The following is a 22161-nucleotide window of genomic DNA, read 5'->3' on the forward strand; positions in this document are numbered from 1 at the left end:
AGGGACACAGACTGCTCCAACAGACACAAAATGAGTGCACATAGTGCTATAAATTTAGCCAAGATGGCTGGAGGTACTGCTGTCATGGTTTGGAGTGCGCTGATGACTTTATCATGGTGTGCGGGCCACTGGGAACAATCACCATCTCCATCTCCTCTCACATGCTCCATCTCTGGACTTGGCCCCTCACCGCAAGCAGACTGTTCTCACCTCAACCTCTCCGCTGTCCCTCGGAACCTTCCAGACAACCTCAACAAGCTCGACTTATCATACAACAGCATTGCGACCATCAAAAAGGATTCGCTGGCTACGTATTGGAAAATCAAGATCCTGCTCTTGCAATGGAATGTGCTGAATCTGATAGAAGGGAAATCGTTCGAGTCACTCCGGGCCTTGCAAGTTCTCGATCTGAGTTCCAACAACATCAGCCAACTTCCAGACGCCCTCTTTCAGAAGAATATCCATCTCGCAATCCTTGATCTATCCCACAACAGACTGACCGAGATCCCAAACAACGCTCTTGGGTCCATTCGAGCCTTGCAGAACATCTTTCTCGACCACAACCTGATCGCGAACATCAGTTTCACACAGTTCTCTTCCTGTCAACAACTTTCGCAGATTAATCTCAGCTACAACAAGATCACCCATCTTCACCAAGAGAGTTTTGCTGCTATTGGGCGCTGCTCCATCGACAGCCTCAACCTGGCCTTTAACAACCTCTCTGAACTTCCTCACGAAATCTTCTCCCACTTGTGCCACCTGCAAGACCTGAATCTGAACAATACAGACCTCCTCACGTTCGACATGCGAGCTTTCATGGGGAATTACACTATCACTCAAATGTGGATCAACAATGCAAGTATCCACAAGATACTCCCCCTCACACACAAAGGCCAACAGCTAGACTTTCCTAATGTCACTGGAATTAGTCTCAGGCTAAACAAACTGTCTCAAATACAGAGTGACGCATTTTGGGGGTTTAGCAACCTGCATTATTTGGACCTCACGAGCAACGGTATAGTGTCAATCACAAATGCCTCATTTTGTGGATTGAACTCACTCAATTACTTAGATCTGGCAAAGAACCAACTTTCACACTTGCCTCTTCATGCATTTGCCTGTACCAAGAACTTGAAAACTCTTCTTCTGTCCAAAAATGGCATTGCAGTTTTAGACCCTCTTGTATTCAATGGCATTCCCTCTCTAGAGGTCTTGAATCTTGTCTCAAACAACATAGACAAGATCACAGGAACATGGGATCTGGGTTCCTTGCACACGCTGAAAATGGAACACAACCGGTTACCATCTTTGAATGGGAAGACATTTGCAGGAATACACCACTTGCATAACATCTTCTTGATAGGAAACCTAATCCATACCATTTCTGAAGACACATTTCTCAGGTTCACTTCTCTGGAATATATCAATCTGTCCTTTCAAGGGCACCTCACACTAAATGGTGCCTTTGCAAGATTAGGAAACCTCAATCGCCTGGACCTGAACATGACAACGATTTTCCTCGAATCACTGGATCAGTTTACAAATACCAGATCTCTGAGAATATTAAACATGCCAAAAGCAAAGTTGAATATCAGGGACCTGGTCGGTGAGCATCAAGGTTTATCTGTCTTTGATGGATTGGAATCACTCGTAATCCTAACTCTATGGGGAAATAACTTGGCAAACTGGCACAAGTTCCCTTGGGTGTTCCAACCATTAAACAAACTTGAAAAACTTGACCTAGGCCAATGCCAAATTACCACTTTGACACCAGGGATGTTCTCTAATTTATCATCCATAACAGTACTATCACTAAAGTCAAACCAGATCAAGAAAATCTCCCCACATGCTTTCAGCGGACTGGGAATGTTACAAACATTGCTTTTGCTGAACAATTTGATAACTCTGTTTGACAAAAATCTACTTGTTGACACGCCGAATCTCACAAAGTTGTACCTTCACACAAATCATCTCACTACAATTTCTGCAAACACATACTTTCCAGAGACTCTTGATCGCCTTGCTATCTCCCGCAATCCTTTCACTTGCGACTGCAGCTTGGCATGGTTCCGAAACTGGTTCCACACTACCAACATTAATACCTCCCCTAGGAATGAAACCCTGTGTTCCCAGACCTCCTTCAAACAATTTGTGAACCTGCCGCTCGAGGCATTCCATCCAGGCGACTTCTGCAGAATCAACGCTCCACTCACCTCTGGAGTCATATTCGCCGGTGTCGTGGTTATCCTGCTGGGACTTTTGATTTACAGGAAACGCTGGTGGCTGAACTACAAGATCTTCATGCTGAAACTTTTGGTCTTGGGTTATAAGCAGCAAGAGGGAGACCTAGGGGCAGATGACTACGAGTATCAGCTTAACATCATGTGCCAGGATGATGATGATGACTGGCTTCATGGTGTCCTCAGGCCTGCACTGGAAGAGAGGATGCCCCATCTCCAACGGGTTGCCTATGGCGACGAAGCTCTCAGGGTTTCAATGTACTACATCAATGCTGTCCACCACATCATCGAGAACAGCTACAAGACTGTCCTGTTGCTTAGCAACCACTGTGCTGATGATGCCTGGTTCAACACCAAGGTCAGAGTGGCTCTGGAGCATGTGAATGAAACAGGACTTGACAAAGTCATCCTGATATTTTTGGAGGACATACCAGATGAGCGGCTGCCATACCTGGTAAGACTCTTTCTGAGCAGAGACAGGCCTAACCTGCTCTGGACTGAGGACCACGATGGCCAGAACTTGTTCTGGGCCTATTTTAAGAAGTGCATCCGGTCAAATCCACAGATCAATCATGCTCTTCCAATCTAATTGGGACCACAGAATCAAAATCTTTTGGTCTCTTGTCATTTCACAGTTGCTACACGTATATTGATTTGAACAGTACAACAAAGGAATCATTTCCGTCAATTGAATGTAAGCGTAGATAACAAAAGAGAAAATGCCATTGAAACAACAAGATATGCTGACTAGAGAAGAATTTTAATATGTGTTTTCTAGACATTCACATGTTCTTGTACTGTATTTTGTATGATATAATGCTTAAATACATTTGTAATTCTACATTCACAGAGATTTTGCTAGCATAATTTTTACGCAACAAGACTTAGATTTGATTTTGTAAATTTTCTCATATTGCATATCTTGACTGTTTACAGCTGTTTGACATGCATTTCCTGTTGACTTCTTAGTTTTTCACATGTATGCTCATGTGTTTAAAGTATGAATATCATGGATTATTACCTATACGAGGTAATTTTGCGAGGCAATTGCAGTTGTTATTTTGCAGGGTTAAAGGTCAGCAGTTGTTATTTTGCAGGGTCAAAGGTCAGCAGTCAATATTCGTTTCGCCACGTCGCTACGTGTCGGTTACACACACCGTACCATACACAAAACAATGTGTGCAAACAGCCTGCAATCTTCCGGTTTTCGCCATTCACTTTACACAGGGAGGTGGGAAGAGAAAGAGTGGAATATCTGTCCCCACCTCCCTGCTTTAAATGTAAACATTCCAATCGACCACGAAAAGAAAACATTCCAGGACGTCGCTGGGTGTCGGTTACACGCACCAAGAACGCTGATAAATCAACTCATACAAGGTCGACCACTTACAGTAGCACTACGCGTCAAACAATGCCTAGTCCATTTGTGCTCAATAATTACACAGTGACCATCAGTTTTACAACTCTCCAAATTTAAACAGAAGTAACTAGAAATGCCGCTATGGCGACTGGTATGCCTCTGCCATTATGCATGGTTCTCCTAATAGGTCTATAGTACATGTGGACAATGTGTGATTACATTTTCATAAAATTGGCAAAATATTAATATGACAAGTTTGTCACATGTTCACCTTCCTTGACCTAGGTTTAATTGGATGAATAGGAGAGCATGTATTTGGAGTTTTAAGAACTTGAACTTGACTGTGATCCATTCATAAGTTTATGCACTGAGTAATTTTCAAGGTATGGAGAAAAAGTGCAATTTCTGTATTGAATAGTAAATTGTTGCCATTTTCATGTGGCCTTTGACCCTAAAATTCATATTAAGATAATCACTGTCAGGCAGAACATGCATAAATATGTAGTAAGTTTCAAGATAACTTGAATCATTTCCTAGATATGGAGGAAACAGTTAGTTCAGCACTTTCACTTGATCTTTGTCCTTTTGACCTTGGAGGCAAAAAAAAAAGAAAAAGAAAAAAAAAAAAAAAACTTCCCAGAGAATCTCTATTGGGTTATACATGCATACACCAAGTGTTAAAAAAAATAATCCTGCTGGCATTGCATACATATGAGGGAAATAGTAAAATTTTGAAGTGTTGCCCTTGACCTTTGACCCCTGACCGTTGATCCCATGAACCCTAAATTCTCTCGATAATCACTGCCAGTCAGTACATGTATTATATACTATGTTCCATGAAGATACCTGGAACAATTTCCAAGGTACAGAGAAAAAAGTGAAATTTTGATATTTTTACTTGACCTTTTGACCTTTGACCTCATGACCCAAACTTTCACCAGAGAATTTTAATTGGGTAATACATGTATACACTAAGTTTCAAGAAAAAATCTTCAGGCAATGCATAGATATGGAGGAAATAGTGAAATTTCACATATTTGACCTTGACCTTTTGACCTTTGACCTTGAGCATGTGCACCCAAAGGTTGATAGGCACAACTTCACCCCCTAATACACATACATGCCAAGTTTCATTGGGATACCTCAAAAGGTTTTTTAGTTACGCTTGCCACAAAATTCATTACGGACGGACGGAAGGACGGACGGACAACCCGAAAATATAATGCCCCTGGCACCACTTCGTGGCGGAGGCATAAAAATAAAGTGTAAAAGCGTTCAGATGTTTGAAGTTTGCCTGTTACAACTACATATGTATCTTTGAAGTTGGAGTTCAGTGACAAGTACAATTTTTCAATTATTCGACATGTTGATGATGTACAGGTAGTCAAATGTGGCTTGATCTATATCATATATCATAGCGGTATTCACATATTTTCTTAATTTACCTAGGGGATAGGTAATAATTATGATATTGACTGGCCTTGTGGGAGATACCAGATAAATATTGCCCGCACTGAAAGAATATTGCCCTCGTCTTCGACTCCGGCAATATTCTTTCAGTTTGGGCAATATTTTCTGGTATCTCCCTCGAGGCCAGTCAATATTATATAAATAACATCCACCATGTACATTTCTCCACTTGTTGAAAATTAGTCCATTGACTTCACTATCCTAAACAATAGCAGCAGCAGCAGCAGCAGCAACAGTAACAACAACAACAACAACAACAACAACAACAGTAGTTCAGGCATCATGGCAGACAAAGATCAAGTGTCCTCATAGGGACATGGCTGTGACAGGTAGCCAAACAAGTCCACCCCTTTTTTCCACACCAAGATGTAATGGCCCAGCTCAAAACGTATTTAGCTCTAAGCTTTAAAATAATATACAACTTGATAAAATTTGGACCATCCTAATCTATTCAAAAAGTGATTGAAATAAGAAAAAAAAAACTTTAGGAGGTGCAGTTTTTATAGAAAAGGGAGAGATGCAAATTCAAAGATTAGGGTCACTCATACATGTTATGCAGAAATATCAATGAAAACAGTATATTTTCCAGTGAAAGTAGTGCCTGTCAATTAAAAAAAAAAAAAGGGCAAGAAAAACTGCTAATAACTTGATTTTGGTTTTGTTACAAGCCACCAAAGTTTGACAGTTAAAGATTACTGTTCCAGGTATTAGCAAAACTCTAGAAATTTGAGTCAGTCAGTCCAAATGACATATTTCAGGCCATTACATAAAATCCTATTCTGTGACTTTTTGTGGGTTTTGAGCTGGGTGGTCATATACGGTCTATGAAAGACAGGCTGTACTTGGATAGCGTTGAAGAGAAATTGTATCTTCCTTTACATAATTTCCTCTTAGCCACATGAGGAACTAAATGTAATACATCAAAATTAGTGTTAAGATTAACACAAAAAATGACTCAAAGTAAGTTTTAAAACAAATGTACTCCTTTATCTAATGAGATGACTACTTTTAAGCAGGTGTGTGTCTGCAAGTGACATAATTCTTAAGAAGCAACTTGCTTTAAAAATGATTCAGATAATCTGTACATATTTTAAATGGCTCTGATTTTTTTTTGAATGGACCAAAAGCTTAATAGCACTGTGGCCACCTGTATCAGCACATGTTTTTACCTGAGCACATGACTCACCTTGGGTTAGTTTCTGTAGCTTAATGATACTAGTACACTGTATATTTGTCTAGGAGGCTAAATGTAAGCAGAAGTTTGTCAGTATGACATCAATAACACATTCTGATGGTATGCTAAGACAAAAAAGCAAGCTATTTTGTGATTCTAGTTCATTTCGTAACATGATCTCTGGCATAGAACAAAAACTGTACATCAACTTGTACTTTAGTTCATGTCTTCACTTGTATAAACAAATAAACTCATAGAGTATGAAAACTTTGATGCTTAACTTGCTTTGACTTTTCTCTGGCTGTAAACCTCAAAGGTATCAGTGCTTGGCCATCTGTTTCGGATGTTACATTTTGTTGCTAACAGGATATAAATCTGCATATAACTTTCCATTCACTCAACCTGGGTCATTAATGTATTGCCCTGAAGGATTGTGTTTGTGGGTCTTTTGGAAACTGGAATAATCCATTCCTACAAATAATCTGACCTGTAGCAAGGGTAACATGATCAAATGATAAAATGGATTTGAAATACTTCGCTAGCAAGCACTATGTCATGTGCCGCAGTGTCATAAGGATGGAGTGTGGCTACTACAAGGGACTTACCATAATAATTGTTGCCACATCTTATCATTCGATGATGAAAAGTTAAGTGTGCAGTTTGCTGTATGATTTCAGAGCAAAAGCAATTAGTCAAGATGGTTTAAGTATTCAAGTGTAGTTTGAATAGTAAAATAAGATGATATCGTGTATTCCACAAATTTTGTTTTAAAGGGACTGAACAGTACTGGCTGAGGTGAGGATTCAGGTTTATAACAATTTTTGGTGAAATAATGAGAAACCTCTTATGAAATATGAAAGACTATGTAATTTCAAGAAGGATTCAATGTTTATTTGATGAAAATTGGCGTTGAAATGGCTGAGATATCCAAAAAAGCGATCCTAATAAAATAAACTTTTGATTCCCCTAAAGGCCGTGTCACACCGTTCTGGGCAAGCTACGCGGGCTTGTGGCGAGGAGGTAGTTTCCAGCATGTAGAAGATTTTCAGCGGGCGAGCAAGAATGTTTGCAATTTTCATTCATGCCTTGTCATACCGTATCTGGGGAAGTTTTGCGGCTTGACTTGCGGGGAAATAAATTTACTCCCCGGAGCTCTCCGCAGTTGGTCCGCATCTGACAGTATCTAGCACGTATCTCGCCTGTAGTTGCCCGGAGGTGCTCACGCATGTCCGATTCAACCGCAGCCAAATTTGAGCATGACCACAACTTTTTCCGGGTGAGTCGCGGGAATGCCCGGAGAGGTCCACGCAGAACGCCAGTAGGAGGTCCTTAGCGGCAGCACTTCCCAGGCAACTCCCACGCAGGTACTTCGCAGTCCCGTATGCAGCCAAGATAATGAAATTCTATGGGATTTCAGCCATTCCATCAGAGGAATTCCTCCACTGAGTTGTCAGCCCCCACACGACTGGTACAAAGGTCACACAGTATACTCGCAAGTATAATTTAAGAAGAACGCGTCCAGCAAGTAAGACACATGCGCTGACTCCCTCAAATCCTTTTCCGCCCTCAGGAATGTCCGGTATGCTAGAAAATCCCTACACGTAACAAGCCCGAGTAGCTTGCCCGCGTCCAGCAAGTAAGACACATGCGCTGACTCCCTCAAATCCTTTTCCGCCCTCAGGAATGTCCGGTATGCTAGAAAATCCCTACACGTAACAAGCCCGAGTAGCTTGCCCGGAAAGGTGTGACAGGGCCTAAACATGGTTGCGGGTAAAAAAATATGCATGCGAACCTCTGGGCGACTACGGTTGAGATACGTGCTAGGTACTGCAGGCCTTGAAATAGGATTTTGGAGGGGCAAGGCCATTTAGAAAAGGGCACTTTTTCCAAGAGGCCAGCCATTAAAGGGCACTTAGGTCAGTCAGAGGGGAACCAAGGCCACATTGGAAAGGGCATGTTGGATGTTTATACGTGATGTGAATGCCCAATAGAGCTGTATGCTATCGACCGTGCTGCTACACTCCAGCAGCGCACGCACGCATAAGATCTCTCCGCAGCAGACGACGTTAGGCAGTAGGCCATACGCAATACGATGTAGGTTCTGTAATACAGTACGTTCTCTACGAATACGCCACGCTCGCTTTGGAGCACTTCCGGCGCCATTTTGCTTTGAGCATGCAGGCATGAATGCAGAGCGAGAGAGATGGCAATGCTCGCAGCCGTCCGACAGGCCTGGCATTTTTTAGCATTGCTTGCGACCACTTGCTCCGGCCTGCCGCTGCCTAGCTAGTAACTCTATGGCCGCTGCGCTGCGGAGGCAGTCGGGATGGTAAAAGCCGGTCGGGCGTACATGTACGTACACGTCGTCTCGTATCTCGGAAAGATACTTTGAGTTTGAATCAGATATACTGGGACGCGAGTGAACTGAAGGTATGATATTTAGATCAGGAAAGTTGTTCAAGCTTATTAAAGTGTAGACTTTGAGAAAGGACATATTATACGTCATAAATAATAACTTTCATTCTAAAAGGGCACCACGGCCACAAGAAAAAGGGCACATTTTTTTTGGCCGTAACTTTGATCAAGGAAAAAAAGGCATTGCAGCCAACAAGAGGGGCACCGACGGCCATGGCCGTCGGTGGCCGTCGGTTAATTCGAGGCCTGTACTGTCATGTGCGGATCATCCACGGGTACCTCCGGGTAGTCAAAATTGTTCTTTGCAAGTCGCACGCAAGGCTTGCCCAGGAAAGGTGTGACACGGCCTTTAGAATTGTATGCTCTTTAACATTTCATAGAGTGGTTTCTAAATATCTCGCAAAACATTACAAGCTGAATCGTCACCTCAACCAGTACTGTACAGTCCCTTTGATATGTAAGGGTGATTTTGTAAAGAATGCTGTGCCACACGTTTTAAAGTAATCCTAGGAAAGCAGTCTGTTGATTCATCATGGGTGCATATTTGAACATATTGAGGTCCTATAGATCACCCCAGGGATGCTACCTCCCAAGTTTGGTGAAAATTCGACCATGCATTTTCACGTAGAAAATGAAACTGTGAAAATGGGACTTAATTTGGTCCATCTCATATCCCCCGAAGGGCCCAGGTGGGACAAGATTTTTACAAATGCCTAAATTATGGTGAAAATCCGTCCTGGGGTTTCCAAGAAGAAGTTGAAAATGTAAAAAGCTTAGCATGACGCACTACACAATATGCACGACGGATGATGGATGATGGACGAAACATGACCAATGACTGCAAAGGCTACCTTAACCCGCTGAGGACGGGCTGATTTTGCTACAACATGCACTTCCCACAGAACACTTGCCCAAGTATACTTGGGACTCGTCCTCAACGGTTAAACCTTTCGCTCAGGTAATAACCGGGGGGCCAAAAGCTGAAAACAGAGGTCGAGTTGCACTCTCTCTACAAACTAAGTAGACCATGCTTATTTTCAAGTTTTTATTGTAACAAACAACGTCCACTGGTCTACCTCAAAAAATTTGTTGCGAAAGCCTCCAAATCCAAGATGGCGTCCAAGATGGCCGCCATATTTACTGAATTTGTTATTTAAATGATAGAATTTGATAGAAACATCAGATTTCAACAAATGTGATGTCATATGAAAGAAAATAAAATTTTCTACAAGTTGATACCATTTTTGTGGGTTATTGTGATAATTGGATTGAGATTTCAAGGAAAAACCCTCATTTTTTGATATTTTTTGAAAAAAAGGAAAATCATGAAAATGCTTGATTCAGCATAAATCAGAGAAAGACAGAAGGATTATCTTGAAACGTTTCAAGAATTTTGTTTGACAAACCATTAATATTTGGAGAAAATTAGGGGTCAGTACCATTTTCGGTTCAGGAGTTATAATGTCTCAAACTTGAAAACTCACTATGTAAAAATGGCCACTTTAGTTGTGACCAACACCTTGTTGTTCGTAAAAAGTCTGCGCGCGCCAAGACTACTACACGCACCACTGGCACTGGCGCTTGCAACAGTGCCAGTGGTGCGTGTAGTAGTCTTGACAAATGCAGACTTTTTCTTTGACAGACAAGGGTTTGTGCCTGCAAACTAACTTTTCATACCAAGTGGTAGCTCAGGTGATACTGATCGCTATTATTTCAAAGTAGATTGTTCTGAAGCAGATGAGATGAAGCAAAAAAAAAATTCAAATAAAGGTAGTAGCTTGAAACTTGGCACCAATCTTGTTATAGATAGTTTAAGACAGAATTTAGATCAACCGCTCCAAAAAAAAAAAAAATCAAGATGACAGCCATCAAAGTTGACATAGTGTATTGCGCCAAATTAAATGTATTATTTCGTTTTTGATACAAATTTATCTGTTGTGCTATCTTAAACCGTCTTAAGTTTTTATGGACACATTTTTTAAATCAGTGATATTCTACTCTCCGAAAAAGAAAAAAACAAATCGAGTGGAAGTTTTTACTTTTGATGTGAGGAGTGAATAACAGAAAATGGTGAATTTAGAGTGAAATTGGAGTGACTTTTGAGTGAAAATGTTCATTTTCACTCATTTTAGAGTGACCTTAGGCAGAGCTCCACACTAACTTTTATATTTGGTGGCCCAAAGGCAAATATCCGACCTTTTTTGGTGGCCAACAAATTCTTCATTTCTGACATTTTGGTGGCCCGACGTGCGTTTTTTGTGGCCCCGGGCCACCAGACCACCGTTAGTGTCGAGCCCTGCCTTAGGGATCACTCGTCACTCTTCGAGTGATCCCCGAGGTCACTCTAAAATGAATGAAAATGAACATTTTCATTCTCGAGTGATCCTGATATCTAATATAGGAAAGCGCATAAAGCATCTACCAATGGCATAAGTTCAGATCAAATTGTGACACTATAACCCACATGAAGTCAGCCTAAAAACAATGTAAGAAAAATCTGATAACGGAAAATACAGTTTCAGCATGCTTATTTGTAAATGTGAATATACAGCACGAATAATCAAGTTGGACAATTTTATTCGAACAATATACTGAAAAGTAATTTCGCAAAACACATTTAAGAGCAAAGTTGAGAAATTGCCGCCATGTTGGATTTTTTTTTTTTTTTTGGGGGGGGGAGGGGTTCGGATCAGAAGGCCTTTCAAGGACATCTACGGATCAGACATTATTACACATAAACCATCATCATTCACGTTTCTACAACAGCAGAGTAACATACAAGTAAAAAAGCATATCTTTGATACAGAAGCATTTCTTTTTTATCAAAGATTGGGTCTTACCCAAACACTGGAATGAGCTCCACCCCCCCCCCCCCCAAAAAAAAAGATCCTCAATATGGTTTAAACTAGTACAATATCGTTCGGATGTATAGAAACATGTAATAGACAGCAATATAACAAAGAAGATTAAAAAAACATATCAAATTATAAGTTATAAGTTGACATTTAACTTTGACGCAACACACTAAAGGTATTGTTTACCATTGGGAGAGATATCACATTCGATTTATATGTGCAGGTTAGTTGTATTACAAAACATTCTGCCATGTAAAAAAATTATAATAAAGCCTAAAACATACGGAGATATCACCATTTCTTTTCAAGAAAACATAAACCATGATAACTGTTGACATAAAAAACATTCTCATCAGATCTATTTAGTATATCTAACAATATTTAGCATTAATTATACTGATTTAAGTTTGTACATTAATCCCTAACTCACAGTTTAGAACTAGTTTGAGGAATTAAGTAAAGCTGGGTTTTTGTTTTACGTGCACTGAATGGTAAATAATGCCTTGAACGACAACCTCGATTAATTACCGCCATCTTGAATTTTGTGTGGATACTATTTTTATCGCTAAATATTACACATTGGGAAAATTTGTGCCAAATTTTAAGCTCCTATCTCTTTTTGGAATATACTTTCTGTTCAATCTTACCTGCCTCAGAACAATCTACTATGATGAAATGCTACAGTAATAGCGACCAGCGTCACCTACCACTTGGCATGAAAAGTTAGTTTGCAGGTACTTGCAAGTCATTAGACCATTACAGTATTACATGTGACCACGTAAACACATTGTAAGCAAAATTTATAATGCACAAATATAATTTTTCAAGTTTTAGATGTTAACTTGTCAACAGTGTATGATATTGCCTGTAATTCCAGAAATATGAATTATGTCTCAATCTCAGTAAATCTCAATCTCAATCGCAGGTTTCAAAATAATTCTTCTATTCTTCTTTGATAAATACTAAATCATGCATTTTTACATTTCTTCCTTTTTTCAAAACAATATAAAAATATGGACCCCCCCCCCAAAAAAAAAGAGAAGCAAACAACCCCCCCCCCCCAATTTATCACAATACACAGCTAAAGTGGTATCAACTTTTAGAAAGTTTTACTCTCCTTCATATGACATCAAATTTGTTGCAATCCAATGTCTCTATCAAATTTTATGTTTGAAATGTTAATTTCAATAAAATGGCGGCCTTGTTGGACCGCATCTGTACTTTGCAACAAATCTACTGAGGTGTACTTACGGAATATTGCTTAGTATGCTTAATATTATGTATGGTCTTGTTTATAGAGAGAGTGGAACTCGAAAAGTAAGCACGATCTTGGATTTGACCCTCTGTGACGTCTTTGGGAACAGATGCGTGTAAATAACATATTATGTAAAATGAGATTTCAAGTTTGAGACATTATAACTCCTGAACCAAATACAATACTGACCTCTAATTTTCTCCAAATATTGATTATATATATGGGAAAGATGTTAATTTCTGCATGGTTTTCATAAACATTCTTAATTTTATTTTTTTTAACTTTTTAGAGAAATATTCATGGTGCATTCTGAAAAATGTCTCCATAAAAACCTAAGATGGTTTGAAATGGCATTAAAATTTTCAGAATATATAAAAACCATATAAATAGACAGCAAAACAGACAAAATTGTATCAAAATCGAAATGATACACTTACTTGTTTGTCAAAGAAAAAGTCTGCGTTTGCCAAGACTACTACACACAGCACCGGCACTGCTACAAGCGCCAGTGGCAGTGGTGCGTGCAGTAGTCTTGGCGCGCAAGCTTTTTTTACGAGCAACAAGGTCTTGTCACAACTAAAGTGGCCATTTTTACATAGTGAGTTTTCAAGTTTGAGGTCATTATAACTCCTGAACCGAAAACGGTACTGACCCCTAATTTTCTTCAAATATTAATCATATGTCAAACAAAATTCTTGAAACGTTTCAAGATAATCCTTCAGTCTTTCTCTGATTTATGCTGAATCAAGCATTTTCATGATTTTCCTTTTTTCAGAAAAATATCAAAAAATGAGTGTTTTTTCCTTAAAATCTCAATCCAATTATCACAATAACCCACAAAAATGGTATAATCTTGTAGAGAATTTTATTCTCTTTCACATGACATCAAATTTGTTGAAATCTGATGTTTCAATCAAATTCTATCTTTCAAATAACAAATTCAGTAAATATGGCGGCCATCTTGGACGCCATCTTAGATTTGGAGGCTTTCGCAACAAATATTTTGAGGTAGACCAGTGGAATGTTGTTTGTTACAATAAAAACTTGAAAATAAGCATGGTCTACTTAGTTTGTAGAGAGAGTGCAACTCACTCGTTAAGTAAGCGACTTTTTGGGGTTTGGCCCTCCGGTTATAAGTTAAAAATGTTAACCATGCTCCCTTTGCCCTCTGCTCAGTGGGATCACCAACTTGATTAGAACATTCTCGCTTCAGCACTCACAGAGCAATATCCACAAAATAATTTCCAGCTCTGATTGGCTATGTACGTAAACACATCTTCTCCACTCTTCGTTCAGTGATGACACTGCAACTTGCAGGAAAGGATAGGGAGATAGAATTAAGCCACCACAAACTTCTTCTCAAAACATCTACACAGAATGTTCTTCATGGGTTTTTTTTTCACATTCCAGGAAAATAAAAGAAAAAAAGAAAGAAAAATGGACAGGTATCACATCCATATAATGTATACGCCATACATTCAACATGGTTTATATTTTCAACAATTTTGTCAGTTGGCGCAATTCACAAATTTAACAACATACAAAAATATTAACTCTGATTCTGACATGAATGCAATGTGCACGCATACATGCACTGGTACGTGAACAAGGTGTGTACTAAAACAATTTAGTAAGCCTCAGCCTCGGTGCACATACTGTGTGGATGGATGCATGCACTTTCCAATTTCTCCCTCCATTGCTGTACTCCACGATCACAAATTCAACCACTTGCGAAATCGTCGGGAAATCCCGATCTGTGAAATATTAAAAGACTCGCTATATATATGGTGCATACAGTATTTGATATAACCCAATGGATTCACACCGAGCTAAACTGTGACCCCCTTACCTCCAAGATGACGGGAAGGGCCAGCTCCGGGAAACCAATGCGATGGGAGTGAACCTGGAGGTGTTCCACCAACAGGTCGTACACCTGGTCGATGACCCCATCCTGTGTCGGAGGTCAAAGGTAACAGGTCAGAATCGCTCAAGTTTGTTTACCATTGCAAGTAGCTTATCAACAGTATTTACTCCTTTTTCCTTATGGTTTGCTTTGCCATTCGTGACATGTTGTGTGAATCATTATTTCTAGAGACTTTCTTTCGGGTAACAGTAAATTTTCCTCGTACAAAAGTGTACAATATGAGGAGAAAATTTGCTGCCGAAGATTTTGAGGAGATAAAAATTAGAAAAATAAAGAATCACATGAAGCAAAATGGAACATCGGTATGGCAACATTGCCTCACCATTAAAGAGGCCACAATAATGTTTCGTCATATTCTCAAAGTTAAAAAAACAAACAAACATGACTGAGCGACAAAGCTCTCAAAATTCATGAACACCCCAGAAAGGGGATTCCAAGATTTTTTTTTGTCCCCCCCCCCCCCCCAGCAAACATCTATGAGGGAGTATTGTTAGTTCACCTGTCTCTTACTTTATGAGGCTATTTTACAACACTAATTGCAACTACTCTGGCAGCATTTACTACACATTAACTGACCAGCTGTGAATATTTGGTTTGTCAGGCTACAAACTGCAAATCATTGCAAATGGAATTATTTGCATTATGAATATACATCCATGAGGTGCATTATCCTGTCAGTTCACGACATCTCTGAAGGAACCCCTGACAAAAATATCACTACATTCAAATTAAAGTGAAATCATAGCTCTCATATGCCTGCAGAATGGTCAATCATTGCTCTAATCTCTAAATGTATGCACAAGAAATGTGTGAAAAATTGCTGTAATGACACAATTTCAATTGGGTAATGACGAAAATGCAAAATATTAGCCAAAAAGGTTCGCCGAAAGTACTAAATTCTCAGAGCTATGTTTTGGCTTCAGTGATTCTTGCATCAAGTTGTTTCTACTGCGACTGATCGACAAAGTGCCCTTCATTATCACAAAAGAACACCAATTTCTTTGGTGTTATGAGTAGTAGCAATTGAAAAAATAATAGGCCATACTCCCACTCAAATATGTATGGCTCATGATTTTTAGCACGGCTACTACTCAAACACTGAATAATCTAGTGTTTATTTACATTGATGAAGGGCAAATTCTGTAAATCAAGGAATATTTGCGTGCATTATAATTTCGCAAATTTCGTGAGAACCAGGATTCGCAAAATTAAAATGCATGCGAAAGTTCTTGTCTACACTACATGCATTGAATGTTAGAGGCAACTCGTGAAAATATCATGCTGCGAAAAAGGCCGTCGGCTCCAATTCACAAAAATTTCACGCCGTGAAAATATCGTGTTTTACAGTTGTCAATCAGTTGCTGCATTGCTACACTTCAACTCTTCAGTCTTGTCACTTTGCGGTGTACATGCAACAGTTGTCAATGGATTTCCTAAGTTGGTCATCTAACCTTAAATGCTCTCTCCTTCAGCTGAGAGTTGGACAGCCTCAGCATGACGGCAAAGTTCAGCGGCTTGAAGCTGGACGAAGCGTGCTTCTTGTTGAAGTCTGTCATTTGCAGAACCTAGTGGAGATCACATTAGGAAAATCATTGGAGATAAGTTGAGATTCAATGTCTGGAAATATCAGGAGAAATTTTTTCTTTTTTGATCAGAGGCAAAACACCTTACTTAAAATGCAAATTAAGAACATTGTGTGACAATATAGTAGCTTTACCATAGAGAGCATTCAACTCACGGATGGGGTATGTTATCAAATGACATGCACTCTATGTTACATACAATTGTAGGCTGACCAATACTACAGATCTTAAGAGAAAATAACATTATGGTGATTTTCATTTCCCTTCTTTATTGGTCAAAGTTCAAGGATGTTTGACCTATAGTTTCTGAGGTTTCACTGAAGTACACTACATTGTATGCATATCAGTTCAAAGAGGAATACCAGTATGTTCTCAGATAGCGGACAGCATAAAGTATTACAAGACACAATGTCCAGTGCCTAGGGTGATCCAAGACCAAAAGCACTACACAAAGGGGTGAGAGTCAAAACTGTACAGTAAATGATGATGATGATGATGATGATGATGATGATGATGATGATGATGATGATGATGATGATTATGATTTTTTTTTTTAATGGTGATGCTTACACTGATTACCAAAAATCAACAACTCAATATTTTCACAGCCTGGTTGAGATCTTCACTGCCATTCCAAACAGGAATCCTAAAACCATAACACAGGTCTCACTGAAAGACAACCTGAAAAGGGCCCGGGCTGAGGGTGTCTCAGGCCAAACGTACACAAAAAGTATTTCAGCTCATTTCAGTTCTGCCAATATTCAAACATCAAAATACCTGATACATCGCAATATGTGATAACATTTCCAAGATCAGGACTTGTAGAAATAATCAACGTTTTTAAGGAAGCCTCCTGCAGACTCAGTGAGACTTGGCAGCTATGTTATTTAGGGCTCAGACAAAAAGACAACTCCAAACATCAATCTTTTTATCTATCTTGCCTCCATGGAAGGCACAGCGGAGTCACAAGAGTTTTTAACTTACCTCCAGGATGAATGGTAGGAGGGGGATGAAGGTCCCTGTGGCTTCAGACAGGAGGTTTAAGGCACGCACCACATGGAACCTCAGTGGGTAGTACCTAGCGGCTGGTATAAGTCTAGGGGAGACAACAAAAAAAAGGCACATAACCATGATATGCTGTTCTCTCTAGTAAGTTGATCTTTTTTTTTGGGGGGGGGGAGGGGAAGGGGGGAGTTTATTACCTCTGCCAAGGAGGTTCTGTTTTTGCCAGTGTTGGTTTGTTTGTCTGTTTGTCTGACTGTCTAATTGTCTTTTTGCAAAATAACTCAAAATATTGTGAACAGATTTGGATGAAACTAACAGGAAAAGTTGATAATGACACAAGGAACACATGATTACATTTTGGAAGTGATACAGACCACCGTCTGGATCCAGGTGTTTTTGTTATTTTTTTGTATCATCATTTTTGAAGGATTCTTTATCATTGGCAAACAGTGCCAACAAATAAGGGAGTTCAAGCTGTATGTAGTTGAGGTGTGCGTACCTGCAATGAGCGTGTGTTTGAGAAAGTTGAGGTAGACCCTAAAACACTAGAAAGGCTTCGTTATCATGGGAAAATATGGTGACTTTGGCACATGTGTATGGGTAGAAAATGAGCTGCTTGGTGGAAGTTTGTGCTCTCCGAGTGCTTTTTTCATTATACTTTATCATCTCAAGCTGCCTGCTGCCTAGGAAAGGACCTTGAACACTGGCAGCGAATGTAAACTAAAATCATGATCAAGCAAGCAAGCAAGTAAGCAAGCATTTATACATTAGTTTCTATCAGTACTCTGAACAACTTGAATTGAACGGTATTTGTATAAATATGCAAATGCAATTTCTAAGTCAGCAAGCATTTGCATATATGCAACTGTGTCTATTAACGTGAACAGAACACCTACAGTATTTCTAGATATATGTGTATGAATACTTTGATACCAATCAAAAGACATACTCAAATTCAAGAGTAAATTCATGTGTAAAATCTCTGCGATATACTATTAAAAGGGAAAGAGAAGCAATTTCATACCTCTTATATTTGTCATTCTTCCCAAGAATGTGCAAAAAGGACATTGATATCACATTTGTATTCTGTACAGTGCTTGGAAAACTTACTTGATTACACCAACAGAGGTTTGCACAAGGGGATACACCAGTGGCTTGAGTGTTTCATCCGAGTGTAGTGTAGCCAACACCCGACACCAAAGGTATACACAGTGAATGTATTGCCAGTTATACACAGACTGGTACATGTCCTAAAACATATGAATGGGATCATAAAAAAGTGTAAGAGTTCTACATAAAAGAAGCAAACATGTAACACAAATGATACAGTCAAATATAAAGGCTGGCTGAAGCTTAAATTTGTTGTGATAACATGTGAAGATTCCCTAGAACATACTTTTCTTCCATTTCATCAGGTATATACTTGTAGGGCAAAAACCTCTTCCGCTTAATACCAATATACAACAAAATACACCAACTATGACTTGAGAAAAAGGAGAATGATAAATTATACTCTTGAAGCTTCATCAATAAAGTTAACTTTGCAACAAAATATGAAAAGGCTGCAGTTGAAGCATCGTATCGCTTACATGTACATTTCTTGTTTCCATTCAGGATGCAGATCTTTCCATCAGTCAAATTCTTGGAAGTATGAATGGTCAAACCAATGAAGATTAAAGGGATTTTATAGTATTGGTGGAGATAAGGATTGGGCTTATAACTTTTTGCAAGATACCACGAAACCACTTATGAAATAATACAGAGCATACCATTCCAAAAGGAATTCAAAGTTTACTAGATGAAAATCTGTTTTGGAATGGCTCAGACATCAGAAAACACGGTAAAACAAAGCACTCCTAACTAGAGAAGCACTCTGAGAGCGCAGACCTCCGCCAAGCATGCAGCTCATTTCCATCACTGATCTTGTTCTTCCATAGAGATATCAGTGATATCCACCCATACGTACTTATAGCATGCTGAAAGTGTTTATAGTGTGTTAAAAGTCGCCCAATTTCCCAATATAGAAGCCTTTGTTACGTCATAAACCCTCAGCTGCACGGCGCGCCTCGCCCTAGCAGAAACTAGAGCCTGCACTTTGGTGCGCGCATGCAAACCTCAAATACGCGCAGCCTGAACTCCCAAGTTCATTGACCCTACCTGCCAAAATATCAAAAATCCTTCATAAATTCCCCCAAAATTCTCGGATCACTACCAAAAGTTAATCGTTTGTTACTTGTGTCATTCTCAACCTTTCCTGCAAGTTTCATCCCAATCCGTTAACTACTTTTTGAGTTATTTTGCACACGGACAAACAAACTAACGAACTAACTAACGAATAAACCAACGGTAACGAAAACATAACCTCCTCCCTTGGCGGAGGTAATAAAAGGTGGGTTCCATCTTTTCTTAGGATTGCTCTGTTTTGGATATCTCAGCCATTTCAAGACAAATTTTCATCAAATAATTGAGTCCTTCTTGGAATGACATGCTCTTTCATATTTCTAATGAGATTTCTCATTACCCCACAAAAAAAAAAAATGTTAGAAACCTGAAGTTAGGTCTCACCCAAAACTATACGATCCCTTTAACCTCTTGTCAAATCAAAATTAATCACATCAATAACAAAGACGTAGATTTTAGTATCAGCATCAAGACCAATTCCTGGGAAACAGTTGCCGCAATACCAGTAAACGCCGCATGAATTAGACTGACCTTCTTCTTGACAGTGATTGCATTCCGTAAGTGTATGGCCAGCTGGCGGATGTAGACGAAGGCGTGCTGGTAAGTGACCTGTGTGTTCAGGGCAAACATCTCGGTCAGCGAGCGCTGCATGAAGTTGATGACAGGCAGGGTGCTCGGCGACGTGAACTTGGTGTTGCGCACGTAGGCCAGGTACATTTGCTAATGGAACAAGGGGAAGCATAGAGATGATAATGTGAGAGTTGAAATGGAAAAATTGATGTCTCTTGGGTGTGCTTTATAAAAAAAGAAGGCGGTGTATTTAAGCAGAAAAACAAGACTCTATGAGCATGTAGATACATGGGCACTGCCAATTCAAGACAATGATTCTATACTGAATAAATTAGCTGGTAACATGATAATTTCTTTTTTTTTATTAGTACATGTATAAATAAAAAAACTATCATATAGTCTATTTTGAATTAGGATTTAACACTGGAAATAACCTATGCAGTTAACGCCCTACTAGCTGCAAAATAGTGACATTGTACTGTCCGGTTGTAATTCATGCTATTACCAATACCAACAAAGTAAAAAAAACCAACAACAAACTAGTTTGTATATACATTTGCAAACCAACATCCATACAATATGTACACAAGCTCATTAATGCAATTACTCTATCCCCCCCCCCAAAAAAAAAAAAAAAAAAAACATTGACTTCATTTTCGCAGCAATGTGTCTTGACGACTTACTAACTGTTTGCAACTTCAACTATACTGAGATGAGAAATGCTGATAATCATAACAATCCTCACTGCGGGCATAACACTGATTTAGCATGTCTAGGTGCTTAAAGAGAGATGCTCCTTTACCTTGAGTATGAAGTCGAGGCGAGATTCCTTGGTACATCTGATGATGGAGAAGAGACAGAGGAAGGCCAGGACTCGTACCGTCTCCTCTCCAGTGCTCCAGAAATTCACCAATTTCTGCAAATAAAAACACAGAAACAGATTTTCTTAAGGATATTTATCATGGCATGGATAATTCACCTTTATACACAACATCTACGTTTCTTTTACATTTCTATGTTATGTACTTTATTATAAAAATATATCATATTTACAGTTATACCACTTCCTCTCCCATTATTAGCATTCCCTGTTTTCAATTACTCTTCATATTTAGTAAAAATTCTGCTAAAAAGTTTCATGAATGCATTCAGATTTCCCTTTTAACCCGTTGAGGACGAGTCCCGAGTATACTCGGGCAGGTGTCTATGGGAAATGCGTGTTGTACCAAAATCGGTCCGTCCTCAATGGGTTAAGTGGAATAGGGATGGAATTGATAAACTTGACAAAACTTTAGCTAAATAATGACCTCGCCGACATCAATTAGAAAAGATCCAGGTCAAGCAAAGAGTTACAAATGAGAATAACACTTTGACCATACATAATCACTATGCCTTTGACCAGTATTAAGTTGGAAAGCATGATTATGAGGGATGGCCCTGATTATGATTTGGATAGTGAAATATTGTGAAGGGAGGAAAATGACTTACAACCCAAAATTCTCTCGCTCTATTTCTCAGTTACTGCCATACACAAATCTGAATCATGTTATCTGTAAGTCCCAATACACTCCCCCAAGGACCCTCATTCCAACAAGCACTGGTTTACATCAGGCTCTATTGCTCCACTCTCTGTCTCACTGTTTTTAAGGTACCAACACAATTCAATGTTATTCTGCATTTTTTTGTTTGTTTGCTGTTATTGTTGCTGTTGTTTTTATTGTTATGCACACTAATGTAATACTTTTTGCTAGTGTCTAATACATTACACCACTTCATTACTTTCAAATGTGGAACAGAACAAATACATAAAATCAAATCAAATTTGGAATAAAAATATGACAGGTGTGTCAGATTTAGAAGTGGAATGCAATGCAAAGTGGGGATTAGCACGACTGATTCAAATTAACGAAAAATTCTTGACCATTCTGCATGGGCAGAGGGAACAATTTGATAATTTAAACTTTGGAATGAATGCAGACTGGTCTGGAAAGAGTTCAAAAGAACTGACCTTGATGATGACCTTGACCAGTTTGGGGAAACATGTGAAGTATGGAATGAGGCTCCTGACATGACGTAACACGACACTGACGATGCTTGGCTCTGCTACATTGCTCATCAACTGCAGGAAT

The 22161-nt window shown here is 39.2% G+C and overlaps 2 protein-coding genes across 2 annotated transcripts in view; one reads left to right on the forward strand and one right to left on the reverse strand.

Annotated features, from left to right (window-relative positions):
- The window catches only part of LOC139708507 (nucleolar complex protein 2 homolog), a 56446-nt gene that overhangs the window by 25576 nt on the left and 8709 nt on the right, over nucleotides 1–22161 (reverse strand). The window contains exons 8-14 of the mRNA XM_071620454.1: nucleotides 22041–22151; nucleotides 20835–20948; nucleotides 19994–20182; nucleotides 18392–18531; nucleotides 17261–17372; nucleotides 16145–16258; nucleotides 14619–14720 (exon numbers count right to left, since the gene is read on the reverse strand). Of these exons, the coding sequence (XP_071476555.1) occupies nucleotides 14619–14720; nucleotides 16145–16258; nucleotides 17261–17372; nucleotides 18392–18531; nucleotides 19994–20182; nucleotides 20835–20948; nucleotides 22041–22151 (882 nt within the window). The remainder of the gene's footprint in view (nucleotides 1–14618; nucleotides 14721–16144; nucleotides 16259–17260; nucleotides 17373–18391; nucleotides 18532–19993; nucleotides 20183–20834; nucleotides 20949–22040; nucleotides 22152–22161) is intronic.
- Nucleotides 1867–2829, forward strand: LOC139708486 (toll-like receptor 3). The gene has a single exon (XM_071620434.1). It carries the CDS (start codon nucleotides 1867–1869, stop codon nucleotides 2827–2829), a length of 963 nt encoding a protein of 320 aa, XP_071476535.1.

Source organism: Diadema antillarum, unplaced genomic scaffold, assembly GCF_040938485.1.
Source record: "Diadema antillarum isolate AM-2024a unplaced genomic scaffold, OU_Dant_1.0 seq00001343_RagTag, whole genome shotgun sequence".
NCBI lineage: Eukaryota > Metazoa > Echinodermata > Echinoidea > Diadematoida > Diadematidae > Diadema > Diadema antillarum.